Below are 14,643 nucleotides of genomic sequence, written 5' to 3'. Positions count from 1 at the left end.
GGTGTTTTTGATGACAATTCAAAATACCGAGGAATGAAACAAGGGAAGGTAGCCCTCATAGTTTTATTCAATATGCTGCATGTAAGTTCCAATGAATCAGTGAATTGCACGCAATATATGTATATATTATTATCACCCTATTCTGCCTTTATTAAGGACAATGAAAGGTGGAAGAGCCAAATAAAATGGTGTGTAAAACAGAAGCAGAGAATGATAATAAAATCCATGCTATTCAAATGAAAAAGGTTGAACCCAATCCACAGGTTGTGAGCCGCTCTCTCAAACACCCTGGCTAGAAGTTGCAACATCCGGGTTTATTTATAGAGACAACCCCAGCGCACTGCGCCACTCAACCTCCATGATGATCGAACGAAAACACTCGTCCCGGACTTGGAATTCATTGTTTGTAGCTGTGATCAGACGCCTGCAAGCTGTAAGCACTTCTTTCTGGTTGTTGTTCCATCATGTAATCCATTATTTCAAACTTGCGACACTGAAATATGATACCGCCAACGTGGAGGTCCACAACCGTGGTCTCGATTCCTCAATCAGTGGGCCCAAAGTGTATCCATTAGCTGACAAGGACAGAACCATGACCATCCATTGTAGTGGTTTTGACTTTGTCTGTTCTGAGGAAAAGTTGAGCAGCGGTAGTGGATACTTTCGAGCCTTATTTCACTCGCCAATGAAAGAGACACTGGAGAGGTACGTTGATCTCTCGGCACTGCCTCAAGGCCCTCTGGAGTCCATCTTAGATTCCATTCATGGGCAGAAATGTGTCGCATTTGAAGATCTGAAAGAAAATGACTTCCTTGACCATATTGCAGTTGCCGACTACATGGCTGCTGCATTTCATCTCCAAGCATGCAGCAAGTTTCTCTGCCATCAAGACAGAGCAGGTCTATGCATCAATGTTCTGAAGCACGTGCAAGCCTTTGGTTGTCAGGACATGGTGAATGCTTTGGAAATGAACTTGAGTTTTAATTTTCTTGAATTAGCTTCAATTGTAAGCAAGCTTCCTGATTCAGATGCAGAGCGATTGAGGCAATCACGTTATACCGGCATTCCAACGCTGTGTGTAGTTAAGAAGGAATGCACTGGAGGTCTCAATAAACTGGGTGAACACTCGGCCTACTTGTACCGCTCTGTCAAGAGCCAGTCAGGCGCACCATGGAGGCAGCAGACACGACTTCCATTTGCTGAGGACAGATGGAATATCAGCTCTGCGGTGCTTGACAATTACCTGTTTGTCTTTGGTGGCTGTCGGAAGTCGCCGAACAGAAGTGGTCACTCAGATTTTGTTCGCCTGGGCTGGCGTTACAACCCACTAACGAACACGTGGAGGCCTATCACACCGATGCACAAGCATAGACGCAGGTTCAGTGCTGTGGCAGTTGCCCCTTCCATTTTTGCACTGGGTGGCTGGTACTTGGCTTCCCCAGCACTGGGCCCAGATGTCGGCACTCGCCTGTACACGACGGTGGAGCGCTATGATCCAATGCACGACCAATGGTCTTTGATCGCACCGCTCCCCTTCGACAATTTTGCACTCACGCTGACTCATGACCTTCCTTTGGCCATTTCCCACAAAGGAGAACTTTTTGTCGCCGGAATTTTGGCTGGAACGCGCGAAAAGCTGCTTCTTCGCTATGATGCGGAGGCCGATCGATGGGATGAGGTTCTTCCAAGTTTGCCACGGGTAGTTGCCGACATGCCTGTTACCTACGCGCTCGTGTCGCTCGATCGCATCTACATCGTCGGTGGCAGTAACGATGGAGGCGTGGCGGTGCCATTCGATACTGTGGATTGCCGCTGGGCCTTTGCGGTGGAACTACCCAAGTTGTGTTTAACCGGGCAGGCAGTGGTGATGCCGATGGAGGGACGGGCCGTCGTTCTAATGCCCACACCGGATCACAATCGTGTGGCCCAGATCGATGTAACAGAAGGAACTGCTCGTTTACTTGATGAGCTTCCATTTCCATCCACGCACGACGCGTTATTGGCGCTCTCATTCCTGGGCGAGAGGGAAAGCCCGATATGAAGAGTGCCGCTGTTTCAATCTTTGCTTCCGTTGGTAAATTTAGTTGCAGAGTTTAATTTGAATACCTTAACTGTTGAGGAATGATTCCAGGAAACAAAGTGCAGGTGAATCTCAAAGTTTTATAAAAATGGGGAAAGGAGAAAGGTAAATCGAGTAAGCATAGTGTCGTACACGTGAAGCTCTTAAAAAGAAGCTTACGGTGCGACAACTGAACATTTTTTGGAGAATTTTTGGTTTAAAGAAGAATAAATAAATAATTTGTGAAATCGATCTTTTATTCGTGCGATTGAAGACCTGAACCGGTACGAGTTGGTATCGTGTTTGCATCCAATGAGCAAATGTTTACACTTTTGACAAAATTATTCGAAGCTATGGATGAAGAATCAGAAAAATGCTAAACCATAGAAATGCTTTTCAATGCCATAGCTTGTTCAATGGGTTCCCAGGACTGGAAGAATTGCCTCGCCCGACAGGTACGCACACTCACCTCCGAGCGGTCGAGCCCAGGTTCAAATGTCGACCCAGCTACAAACTGTCATCCTGAAGTTTCACAGGTAGGTTGATTCATCAATGTGTGGTGCTGTCCCTCAGATGGACGTTGAACTGGGAGTCTCGTCTGCAGGTATGAGTTGGTGGATGTTGAAGATCCCACGACCACCCAATATAACTCTTACCAAGAAACTGCTTCGCGGCAGCACCAACGTTCTGTAGCAGAGTATGGCACATCTTAATCAGAAATAATGATGTGATGGTTATATTTTTCACACCATATTGCCCTGACATGAAAAGTTGATCAGTTGCAGTGTACCCAGGAGGGTGCTGCTGAAAATGATGTGTCATGTTTACCATCATTGAGAGCTCATAGAGTTGGAACTGACTGTTAGAATCGATCGACTCTTACCGATGGATGTCACACTTCAACTACTCCTAATGAAACGGAAGTAAAGAGCTTGTACGAAGAACCTAGATGTATTGGCTCGATGGAAATATTGGAACCAAGACCCATGTGCCTGAGATTTCTCATCAGCTGTATCTATATACATATTTTGAAGTGTCTGTGTGTTTGTTTGTGCGTTATTTTTTTCAGCTAAAGGCCTCAAGTTTTTGGTGAAGAGACTTGTTTTAATCTTATCGGCTTGGTTTATGTGGGCAAAATACACGACCAACGGGCTAACGGCACAAACATGATCCCGTTGGTATGTGGAGGGACCAGCCGGACTAAACATCCACCATGGTGAACGACGTGCTCCACAATGTAGCATCTCCTGCCGGTGTTGCAATTTATAGTCTGCTTGAATTTCTGCAGGAATCGAACCCAGAGATAGACACTTCATGGACGAACATAATGCCTGCACCGACATTATGATGCAAGAAATACTTTCCTCTCCATTCTGTGATCAACTTTGACAGTCAATCAATCAAATGTACCAGATTCTTCACAGAGCATCAATGCTGTGAGAAGCAGTCTCTTGGCAATGATTATGCCAGGTGCTCTGGGTAGGTTAATGCTGGGCGATATTGGTTGTGCCAGGTGGTTTTGGTTGTGCCAGGCAGTGTTGGTTGTGCTCGGTGTTTTGGTTATGTCGGGTGCACCTCTCATATCCAAGTGCTCTGATTTTTAGCATTTTACCTCTGTGTGCATGTGCTCGCTGGGTGTTGTTCATGTGCAACTTGCGATGATAGGAAGGGCTTTGTTTTGTATGGTCTGTAAGGTGTCGAGATGTGTGTTTTAATTGGCTGGAGGCCCAAGATGAGCTGACGCAGTTGATGACTGACCTAATGTATTGTTTGTATTTTGGTGATGTTGTTTCTCTGTGGTGTCCTGAGTCGGTGACTGTGAGTGCCCTAAGTGTGTTCAGCCTGGGTGTGCATGTTTATTTTGCTCACCTGGAACGTAGTTCCAGGGAGCTTATGGGATGGCACGTCAGTCCGCCAGTGTCTGTCCGTCCTTCCATAAACACTTGAAACTTCTCTGAAACTACACACATCATTTCGATGAAACTTGACCACAACCTTCATCACCCGGTAGGTACCGAAGTTTGTTCACGGCATTAATATAAACATCGGGCCATCTGGGGATTACAGCGGGGTTACTCCCCAAAATAGGTACTTGTAATCTTCTCTTGAAAAGATGAACAAACCAAAGTTTGTTCATGGCATTAAACAACTAGTGTAATAATATTTTTTATAAAGCATTGCAGTGAAGTCTGATCCAAATAATTTTAAAGCAATATATGTATTTGTATATTGTAATCAGTAAAAAAATAGTGTGGTAGATAAAAACATTAGAAAGGAAATAACTTGCACCAAAAACTTTAACATTTTCACGCTCACACTCACGCTCACGCCGGGGGGATTGCTATAGCTCTCTTTTCTTCAAAGAGGCGAGCTAAAAATCCCCAACCAGGTGAGTGCCCAGGGGTATCGCCCCTATGTTTCTTTTTTTTAATGTTTGTGATGTGATCTGAGAATGACGTGGATGTGTTAAAAGTGACGCCGAGTATTTTGGTTTGGTGTGTGTATGGAATAGGGATGTTGTTCAGTGTGATGTGTGGTGCAGCGCTATGTTCCTTCGTGTAATTTGTTAAAAGAGTGACATGATTTTGAGGGAGCTACTTTCAGTGTGTTGATGGTGAGCCAGGTTTGTGGGGTGCTGAGGAAGGGTTGAACTTGTGCTGTGGTGGTGTTGATGTTGTTACAAGTCGAGGTAATGGTTATATCGTCCACATATGAGGCTATTGCTATGTTCTCGGGTGGTTGTGGAATGTTATGCATGAACAGATTAAAGAGTGTGGGGGAGAGGACTGAGCCTTGAGGGACTCTGTTGGGAAGGTATCGTGTGCATGATGACGTGCTGTTAAAAATTACAAATGACTGTCTGCCTGATAGGTAGTTGGCCAGCCAGTGTTTGGTGTTTCTTGTGCATGTTTGTGTTGGGTATTTTGTTTGTGAGTAAGAGTTCTGGGATGGTGTCAAATGCTTTGCTGATGTCTACTGTGGTGAGAATAGTGCGTTTTGATGGTTTTCTATTGTTGGAGCCTTCAAAGGTGTTTTGTGTGAGGTTTGTGAGGAGAGTGGTGGTGGAGCGGTTTGGTGTGACTGTGTTGGGTGTGTGAGAGATGGATACAAGGGTTTGTGAGTGTAAGTATAAGGTGTTCTGTAACTTTGTAGGATGTGCAAAGTCACGTGATAGGTCTGTAGGAGGCTGCTTTGGTGGGATCTTTCTTTGGTTTAAGGATGGAAATGATTTGCCGAGTTTTCAAATTTGAGGAATTCTTGAGTGTTGGTTGGAGAAACTGCTGATATTTGTGAGGGCTGATATGCCGTTTGGTCCAATGTATTTTAAATGTAAATTGGAGATTTTGTCAAAGCCAGTAGCCCGTGAGGTTATGCACCTTTTTAGATCACCTGGAACATAGTTCCGGGGAACTTATGGGATGGCACGTCGTCCATCCATCAGTCCGTCCGACCACAAATACTTTCAACTTCTCAGAAACTACACATAGGATTTCGATGAAACTTGACCACAACCTTCATCACCCATGATGTACCAAAGAATGTTCACACCATTAAAAATATTGGGGTCTCAGGGATTCTATGTGGGGGTTGCCCCCCAAAATATGTATTTGCTTTCTTCTCAGAAGCTACACACACAGTTTTGATGAAACTTGACCAGAACCTTTATCTCTCGTGATGTACCAAAGTTTGTTCTATATTCTTCTTCTTCTTTTGGCTGCCCCCGTTAGGGGTCGCCACAGCGGATCATCCATCTCCATTTCACGCTGTCCTCTACATCTTCCATTGTCACACCAACCACCCGCATGTTCGCCCTCACCACATCCATAAATCTCCTCTTTGGCCTTCCTCTTCTCCTCTTACCTGGTGGCTCCATCCTCAGAATCCTTCTCCCGATATACCCCACATCCCTCCTGTGCACATGTCCAAACCATCTCAATCTCGCCTCTCTCACTTTGTCTCCAAACCGTCCTACCTGCGCTGTCCCTCTAATATACTCATTCCTTATCCTATCCATCCTCATCACTCCCAACGAGAATCGCAGCATCTTTAACTCTGCCACCTCCAGCTCCGCTTCCTGTCTTTTTGTTAGTGCCACCGCCTCCAAACCATACAACATAGCTGGTCTCACTACCGTCTTATATACTTTCCCTTTCACTCTTGCAGACACCTTTCTGTCACAAATCACTCCTGAAACTCTTCTCCACCCACTCCATCCTGCCTGCACTCTCTTCTTCACTTTTCTACCACACTCTCCGTTACTTTGGACAGTTGATCCCAAGTATTTAAACCCATCCACCTTCACCACCTCAACTCCTTGCAACCGCACCATACCACCACCCTCCCTCTCATTTACGCACATGTACTCCGTCTTACTCCTACTGACTATCATTCCCCTTCTCTCCAGTGCATACCTCCACCTCTCAAGGCTCGATTCAGCCTGCTCCCTACTCTCCCTACAGATCATGATGTCATCCGCGAACATCATGGTCCATGGAGACTCCAGTCTGATCTCGTCCGTCAACCTGTCCATCACCATTGCAAACAGGAAAGGGCTCAGAGTCGATCCTTGGTGCAATCCCACTTTAACCTTAAACCGGTCCGTCATTCCTACCGCACACCTCACCGCTGTCACACTGTCCTCATACATATCCTGCACGATCCTCACATACTTCTCCACCACTCCCGACTTCCTCATACAATGCCACAACTCCTCTCTTGGCACCCTATCATAAGCTTTCTCTAAATCCACAAACACACAATGGAACTCCTTCTGGCCTTCCCGATACTTCTCCATCAACATTCTCAAAGCAAACATCGCATCAGTGGTGCTCTTTCCTGGCATAAACCCATATTGCTGCTCACAGATCATCACCTCTCCTCTCAACCTAGCTTCCACTACTCTTTACCACAACTTCATGGTGTGGCTTAACAACTTTATTCCTCTGTAATTTCCACAGCTCGGCACATCACCCTTATTCTTGAAAATCGGAACCAGTACATTTAATCTCCACTCCTCCGGCATTCTCTCACTTTCCAAGACTTTATTAAACAATCTGGTTAGCAACCCCACTGCCATTTCTCCTAAGCACTTCCATGCCTCCACTGGTATACCATCTGGACCAACCACCTTTCCACTCTTCATCCTCTTCATAGCAGTCCTCACTTCATCCTTACTGATCCACCACACTTCCTGATTCACTATCTCCACCTCTTCCAACCTTCTCTCTCTTATTTTCTTCATTCATCAGCTCCTCAAAGTACTCCATCCACCTTCTCAACACACTCTCCTCGCTTGTCAGCACATTCCCATTGACGTTCTTTATCACCCTAACCTGCAGCACATCCTTCCCAGCTCGGTCCCTCTGTCTTGCCAATCGGTATAAATCATTTTCCCCTTCTTTTGTATCCAACTTCTCATACAGCTCGCCATATGCCTTTTCCTTAGTCTTCGCCACCTCTCTCTTTGCCTTTCACCGCCACTCCTTGTACTCCTGCCTACTTTCTTCATCTCTCTGACTATCCCACTTCTTTTTCGCCAACCCCTTCTTCCTTATACTTTCCTGTACTTCCTCGTTCCACCACCAAGTCTGCTTATCTTCCTTCCTCTGTCCAGATGTCACACCAAGTACCTTCCTAGTTATCTCCCTCACCACTTCTGCAGTAGTTGCCCAGTCGTCCCACACCTCTTTACCCCCATCCAACACCTGTCTCGCCTCCTCCCTAAATTCCACGCAACAGTCTTCCTCCTTCAGCTTCCACCATCTGGTCCTTGGTTCAGCCCTCACTCTCTTCCTCAACCTCACCACCAACATCATCCTACAGACCACCAATCGATGCTGTCTTGCTACACTCTCCCCTGCCACCACCTTACAGTCTCTAATCTCTTTCAGGTTGCATCTCCTACTTCAGACGTAGTCCATCTGTGTGCCTCTTCCTCCACTCTTATACGTCACCCTGTGCTCTTCCTTCTTAAAATACGTATTTACCACTGCCATTTCCATTCTTTTTGCAAAATCCACCACCATCTGCCCTTCCACATTCCTCTCGTTGACACCGTACTTATCCATCACCTCCTCATCATCTCTATTCCCTTCCCCAACATGCCCATTTAAATCTGCTCCAATCACCACTCTTTCTTCCTTGGATACACTCTCCACCACTTCATCGAACTCACTCCAGAAATCTTCTTTCTCCTCCATCTCACACCCCATATGTGGGGCATATGCACTGATGACATTCATCATCACCCCTTCAATTTCCAACTTCACACTCATCACTCGGTCAGACACTCTCCTTACCTCCAATACCATCTTGACATAATCTTCCTTCAGGATTACCCCGACACCATTTCTCCTCCCCTCCACACCATGGTAGAACAGTTTGAAACCACCTCTGATGCTCCTGGCCTTACACCCCATCCACTTGGTCTCTTGTACACACAGTATGTCCACCTTTCTTCTCTCCATCATATCAGCCAACTCGTGCCCTTTGTCAGCCATAGTACCAACATTCAAAGTTGCAACTCTCACCTCCACACTTCTACCCTTCCTCCTTTCCCACTGCCTCTGGACACCCCTTCCCCCTCTCCTTCTCCTCCTTTGCCCAGCAGTAGCATAGTCTCCACCGGTCCTCTGCTGGCCAACAGTACCGGTGGCGGTCGTTGGTAACCCGGGCCTCGACCGATCCGGAATGGAAATACGGTTTATGATCAGCATATTTGATTTGGCACAGGTTTTACGCCGGATGTCCTTCCTGGCGCAACCCTCCCCATTTATCCGGGCTTGGGACCGGCGCCGAGAGTGCACCAACTTGTGCAACCACAGTGGCTGGGTTAACGTTTGTTCTATACTAATACTTATTAAAAATAACATCCATAGGTGTTTACTTTCTTCTCCATTACATATTTTGTGGGCCATCCATGCCTACCAGTTGTTCCTTGGTTATCTTATCCAGCCACTACCAGGGGAGCCCCCAGGAGTATTGCACCATGTTTGTTGTTTGTGTGGCAGTTGTGGAAGAAAAGTAATTATATTCATGTATTCTCAATTATAATTGTTGCTGGTACTTTATAAATTCAATTTTTATACTCTTGTCGAATTGGCTGTCAGTAATGTTTCCCTTTTCCCGAGAGTCTTTTGACCTACATATTGATAGAAGGAATATCTTGCTATGAAAAAAGGTCTTGCTCACCACAAAGAAAGAGGGTGGCCTGGTTGATAACACTGCAGCTTTTGCCATGATTCTGTCATTCTCTCCCTCCCACCCAAAGTGGCCACCTATTGCATTTTGAGTTATTTTGCCTTGTGCTTATCAGCTCATTCTGGAGTTGAATTGCCAAATGTCTCACCCTCCCATTGGAATGTGAAATTGTGGAGAAGAGGGATTAATTTGGGCTTCTGTTTCAGTGAAGTCCATTCGAATGTTTCAGTGAATCATTGAATGTTCTTCCTCTGTATATACGAAATTAAAGAGTATCCATTTGTATGCTGATCCAACTTGTAGAAATTGAGTTATTTTCCACCATAATTTTGGTGCCTGAACAGGGAACACAATCCCCGGCAGGGCTGGGAACACCATCGTCTGGCATAACAGCAAGCAAGTGGCCACGAACTAAGATGTTTGCTCTTACTTCAGATTGGATGCTGCATCTCTCAGCCAAACCGGTAACGTGGTATTCTATTGATAGGAGAGGTACACAAAGGAGAACCTTCATTGACAGGCCTAAAAGTTAGGTGGTTGGAGGCCACCTAAGATTACAGGATTTATCCTGGGCATTCAAATGTTTTAAATAGGGGTTGGAAACCTCTAACGGAGAGTTGAAGGCTCTGCCGTGCTCACAGGGGTTGGAGGCCTATGAAGGGGGGGTTAGCCCCCCCCCAGGAGAGGGTTGGAGGCCCTGCTCATTAAGAAGTTCAAGTCCCTATAGAGGAGAACGAATAAGTGTTACGAATGTTTGTCGAGTTACCTCTATGGATTTCTGTTTGTTCATTGTGCTCGCTGGAAGTTTGCTTGCTGTACAACTGTTGCATCCTTATTGTGTGGAGGTGGTATGGATTCGTAAATCCTATATCACAAGGATCACAAGGAAAACTAACACAGGTGGAGGCCATTCAGCCCATCATGCCTGCACAAACACCATACTAATTTGTCGACTCAAGATCCAAGGAAGAAAATGCAAAAAAAGTTTTTAATTAATGAAATAATTTTTGTTTGTTTCTTTGTTTGTTTTTATAGTTTTTTATTTTTTTTCTTCCCCTCAGGGGAGGGGGAATGGGCTTGGTTAAAAACACACATCAACCACACAACCCCTCTTGACAAGACCCCCACCAACAGCATTCCGTACGCATGCACACAATCACCCATCATCAATGAGGTACATCTTTTACATCCTCCCAGCAAGACATCTTCCCACTCACAGCCGCTCTTTGCTTCCTACCACTAAGCCAGTTTGCAATCCAATTAGTAACCTGACCAGCTACTCCACAAGCCCTCGCTTTGGCTAACAACCTCTGATGTGGTACCTTATCAAATGCCTTCTTCAAGTCTATATATATATATATATATATATATATATATATATATATATATATATATATATATATATATATATATATATATATATATATATATATATATATATATATATACTATGTCCACTGCCTTTTCATCATCCATCCAATCAGACACTGCTTCATAGAACTCTCAAAGATTTGTTAAACAGGAACTACCTTTGGTAAACCCATGCTGACTACCTTTAATTTGTTTGTATATTATTTAAATGGGTTCCTCATCTGGTCCTTAATTAATGTCTCAAACACCTTCCCCACGACTGAAGTCAAACTAACAGGTCTATAGTTTCCCAATTTTTCTCTGGGACCCTTTCTTAAATAATGGTGTTACATTTGCTACTCTCCAATCCTCCGGTACCTGTCCTGAATCCAGGGAACTATTGAAAATATCCGTTAACATCTCGCTTACCTGCTCAGCCACCTCCATCAATACTCTCAGTTGCATACTATATGGACCCGGAGCCTTATCTTCTCTTAGATTACCGAGCTGTTCCTTTACTTCCTCCACTCCAACCTGGATCTTCTGTAAAAGCCCCTCCTCACCACCTGACTACCACCATGGATTCTTTCCCTGCACGGGCCAACCCTAAACTGGAATCTCTGTGTTTTGTCGGCAGGAAAGGACATAAATGTAAATGCTGATAAATTGTGAAATGACAATTGTAAATGTAAAATATATTCTGAATGGGGGTCCATTTAGTAGACTGGCTATCGCCGGCATTATGAGACAAAATTAATTAAATAGCGCTTTGTTCAGGACTTAAAATGATGAAAAGTGGGAAATTGCCTCCAACTGCTCAGCCCGGCAAGCTGAGGTCCTAATTTGTATAAATACAAGCCTCCTTGCAATCTAAGTTTTATAATTGCTTCTCCTCTTGACAAAGTTCTTGCTTCACAAACAGTTGTTAGTACTGCTGGAAGAGATTTATGGGTACGGAAACCTCCATTCAATTCACATGTGGATCCAAAGGGAGGGTGGGGGCTACTGTGTTGAAATGCACATGCTGTGCTCGTTGACATAAGGGAAATGTTTCCAAAATTTTGATTTGATTCGTAACCATTGCACTTAAAATGTGATTGAAATGTAGAAATGTGATTTGGAATGATTTTAAGGTGATTTGTAAAGTAGTTGTGTCTGATTTTGGTACCTTGTGATGAACGAGGATTGATACCACACAGATGGTTCTCAGATAATTGATATGTGAACCAAGTGCATCAAGTGGTGAAGAAAATTGGGTAAAAATACAGGACAAAGACATGTAGCAAGCTACACACTTAGCAAAATAAAAATGCCTTTGACTTGTGGGGCTGGTGTTTCTCGGACTCACAGCCTTTGCATGTTTGTCATAACAACAACATTCTAAAGGCTTGAAGCCAAGCCTTTTGATCTGCAGGCTTGTCTGCCAAGGTCAGCTGCCGGCACGAATAGCAGAAAGCAAAAACATCTCTGGTTTCTTCATATGGGCCTCTATTTGTCAGGTTATTTCATGAGTTTAATTGGACTACAATTTTGTTTTTATTGTCACACTGATAGATGTCAGGTCAGGTTCGATCTGTGACCTGCTACAGGTACCATGTAAACCAGTACTAACCTGTTCCATGGTCGTGTTGTCGGCGACTAAACCGTCTCCCCCACCAGATTTTCTGGTGAGGAGGGTGTTTGGATATGGACACCCAGCAGGATTAAAAACAAAACCTGTCAAAGGGCGGGGGAGCTCCTTGTGAGCCAACGGCCATCCATATCTAGTGCCCAACTGTGTCTGCGGACATCCTCCTGCAGTTGGGTTACTTTCATTAGGAGGTTGGTGGCAGGATTTGCACTCCGGCCACCGTAAAACCCTTCATTCCGCAAAACGCAAAAACGCAAAAAAAATCTGAAAACCCACTCCGTGGGAGTACCTCCTGTGCAGCTTCCCTTCACAGGGCAGCTCACCAGATGACGGGATTGGGGCAAAGCCTTTGGGACCCCCAATCTTTGATGATAGGAGGGAAACCACGAGGTAACATCCCTGGGTCAGATTGCGGGAGAGCATGTCGGAGTGGTGCTGAGGTGTCGTCCACCAGACGGCGGTCTCCTTGGGTTAACCTGAGGCGGTCCCTTCGGGTGGGTGCCTGGAATGTCCTATCCCTAAGAGAGGATGATCACCTGTCTCTGTTATCATCTGAGTTCAAGCGTTTGGACATCGGGATTGCAGCTCTCTCTGAGGTTCGGAGACCGGATTGCGGTGAGATAATGGTGGGTGGTTACACCTACTATTGGTCTGGTCGCTCTGATGGTTACCATACCCAAGGAGTTGCTGAAGCTGTGTCCAATAAGCTGACCCCAATGATAATAGAGGTAACACCGGTCAACGAGTGTATTATGAGATTAAGGATTCGTCACTCCTTAGGTGTCATTTCTCTGGTCTCTGTTTATGCTCCGACTGAGGCGAGTGATCTCACCGTGAAGGATGCATTCTACGCCACGCTCGGGTCTGTGGTTGATCAGTGCCCCAGATGAGATACACTTCTAGTCTTGGGGGATTTCAATGCATCGAATGGAACTGATAGGGATGGTTATGAGGTGTGTATTGGTCCCCATGGGTCAGGAACTATGAACCAGAATAGCACTAAGTTCCTTGACTTTGCAAGAAGTCATGGACTTAGGGTGGCTGGTTCATGGTTTCAGCGCCCACAAGCTCATCGCTGGACTTGGTATTCCAACGCTGGCAGTGTGGCAAAGGAGATTGACCATGTCCTCATTGACGGTCGTTGGAGGATGATCCAGAACTGCAGGGTCTACCGGAGTGCTCAGTTCCTCAATACTGACCACAGGCTTGTTGTAGCAACTCTAAAGCTGCACCTTAAATCGTGGAGAATGGTACCATCCCAGCCTAGGCTGGATGTTGGCAAGCTCAGGGATGAGAGAGTAGCTGAGGAGATTGTGAACAGGCTGAGTGGACACTTGGGGGTCTGGGTGCTTTGGGGGGTCCTGAAGTGTAGTGGAGTGCCTTCAAGACCTCTGTCCTTGATGTTGCCGGTGGATGTCTTGGAGCTCACCGCAGGGCAAAGAAGAATTTTGTCTCTCAAGGGACACTGGATACCATTGACCAGAGTCGCAGGGCCAGGCTGAATGGCAGAGCTGAGCTGTTCAGGGAGCTGAGGCGTAAAACTGTACGTGCACTGAGGGTGGACAAGGAGGCCTATGTGCGAGGAATCTGTGAGGGGGAAGGGCATCACCTGTGGACAGGTGATTCTCGTCCCGCTTACAGGGGAATTCGCGCATTGCATTCATCCAAGCCCATCCCTTGGAGCACTGCAGTTCGAGCGGAGAGTGGTAGGCTCTTGACAGAGGAGTCTGAAGTGAAGGCCCGCTGGGCCAGTTACTTTGAGCGGTTGTACCAGGCTGATCCCCCAGCTGTCGAGTTGGACGTCAAGGGTGTTACAATCCCTGTTGCTGACCCTCGAAACAACTGTGGTCCACCTTCGCTTGTGGAAACACGGGCTGCGGTGAACCAGTTGAAACGGGGCAAAGCTCCAGGGATCTGTGGCATCCATGCTGAACTTCTCAAGGCTGGTGGAAATGCTGCACTCGTGTCGTTGCATGCAGTTTTGTGCTCTGCCTGGAACACAGGCATCATCCCAACTGACTGGAAGAGGGGCCTTGTTGTCCCTCTCTGGAAAGGGAAGGGTGATCGCCAAGACTGCAACAACTACCGAGGGGTGACGCTGCTCTCAGTGCCGGGCAAGGTCTTTGCTCGGATAATGCTTGATAGGGTTCGCCACCATCTGCTTGAGCACCAGCATCCATAGCAGTCAGGCTTTACACCAAAGAGGTCAACGATTGACCGTATCCTTGCCCTTCGTGTCCTCACTGAACGCAGATGAGAGTTTTGGCAGGGTCTGCTTGCAGCCTATGTTGATCTCTGTAAAGCGTTCGATTCAGTGAATCCGGATCTCCTCTGGAGGATTGTTGGTCTTCGTGGGGTGCCACCAAAACTGATCGATCTGATGTCTGAACTCTACTCTGGTACT

The 14,643-nt window shown here is 46.0% G+C and overlaps 1 protein-coding gene across 1 annotated transcript; it reads left to right on the top strand.

The window, feature by feature from the left end:
* The first annotated feature begins 330 nt into the window (after window positions 1-330).
* Window positions 331-7,875, top strand: LOC147028463 (kelch repeat and BTB domain-containing protein 13-like). Its single transcript, XM_085878879.1, has one exon. The coding sequence runs from the start codon at window positions 359-361 to the stop codon at window positions 2,039-2,041; it is 1,683 nt and encodes a 560-aa protein (XP_085735005.1). The 5' UTR covers window positions 331-358; the 3' UTR covers window positions 2,042-7,875.
* The last annotated feature ends 6,768 nt before the right edge of the window (window positions 7,876-14,643 follow it).

Source organism: Eptatretus burgeri, chromosome 4 (genome assembly GCF_056783735.1).
Source record: "Eptatretus burgeri isolate ZD-2024b chromosome 4, Ebu_testis_v1, whole genome shotgun sequence".
Lineage (NCBI taxonomy): Eukaryota > Metazoa > Chordata > Myxini > Myxiniformes > Myxinidae > Eptatretus > Eptatretus burgeri.
The sequence above is the reverse complement of the archived record's forward strand: the minus strand, read 5'-3'. Positions and strand labels throughout refer to the sequence as shown.

Excerpts from the sequence above, each read along its gene's own strand:
- LOC147028463 (XM_085878879.1), top strand. The coding sequence starts at position 359 with ATGATGATCGAACGAAAACACTCGTCCCGGACTTGGAATTCATTGTTT.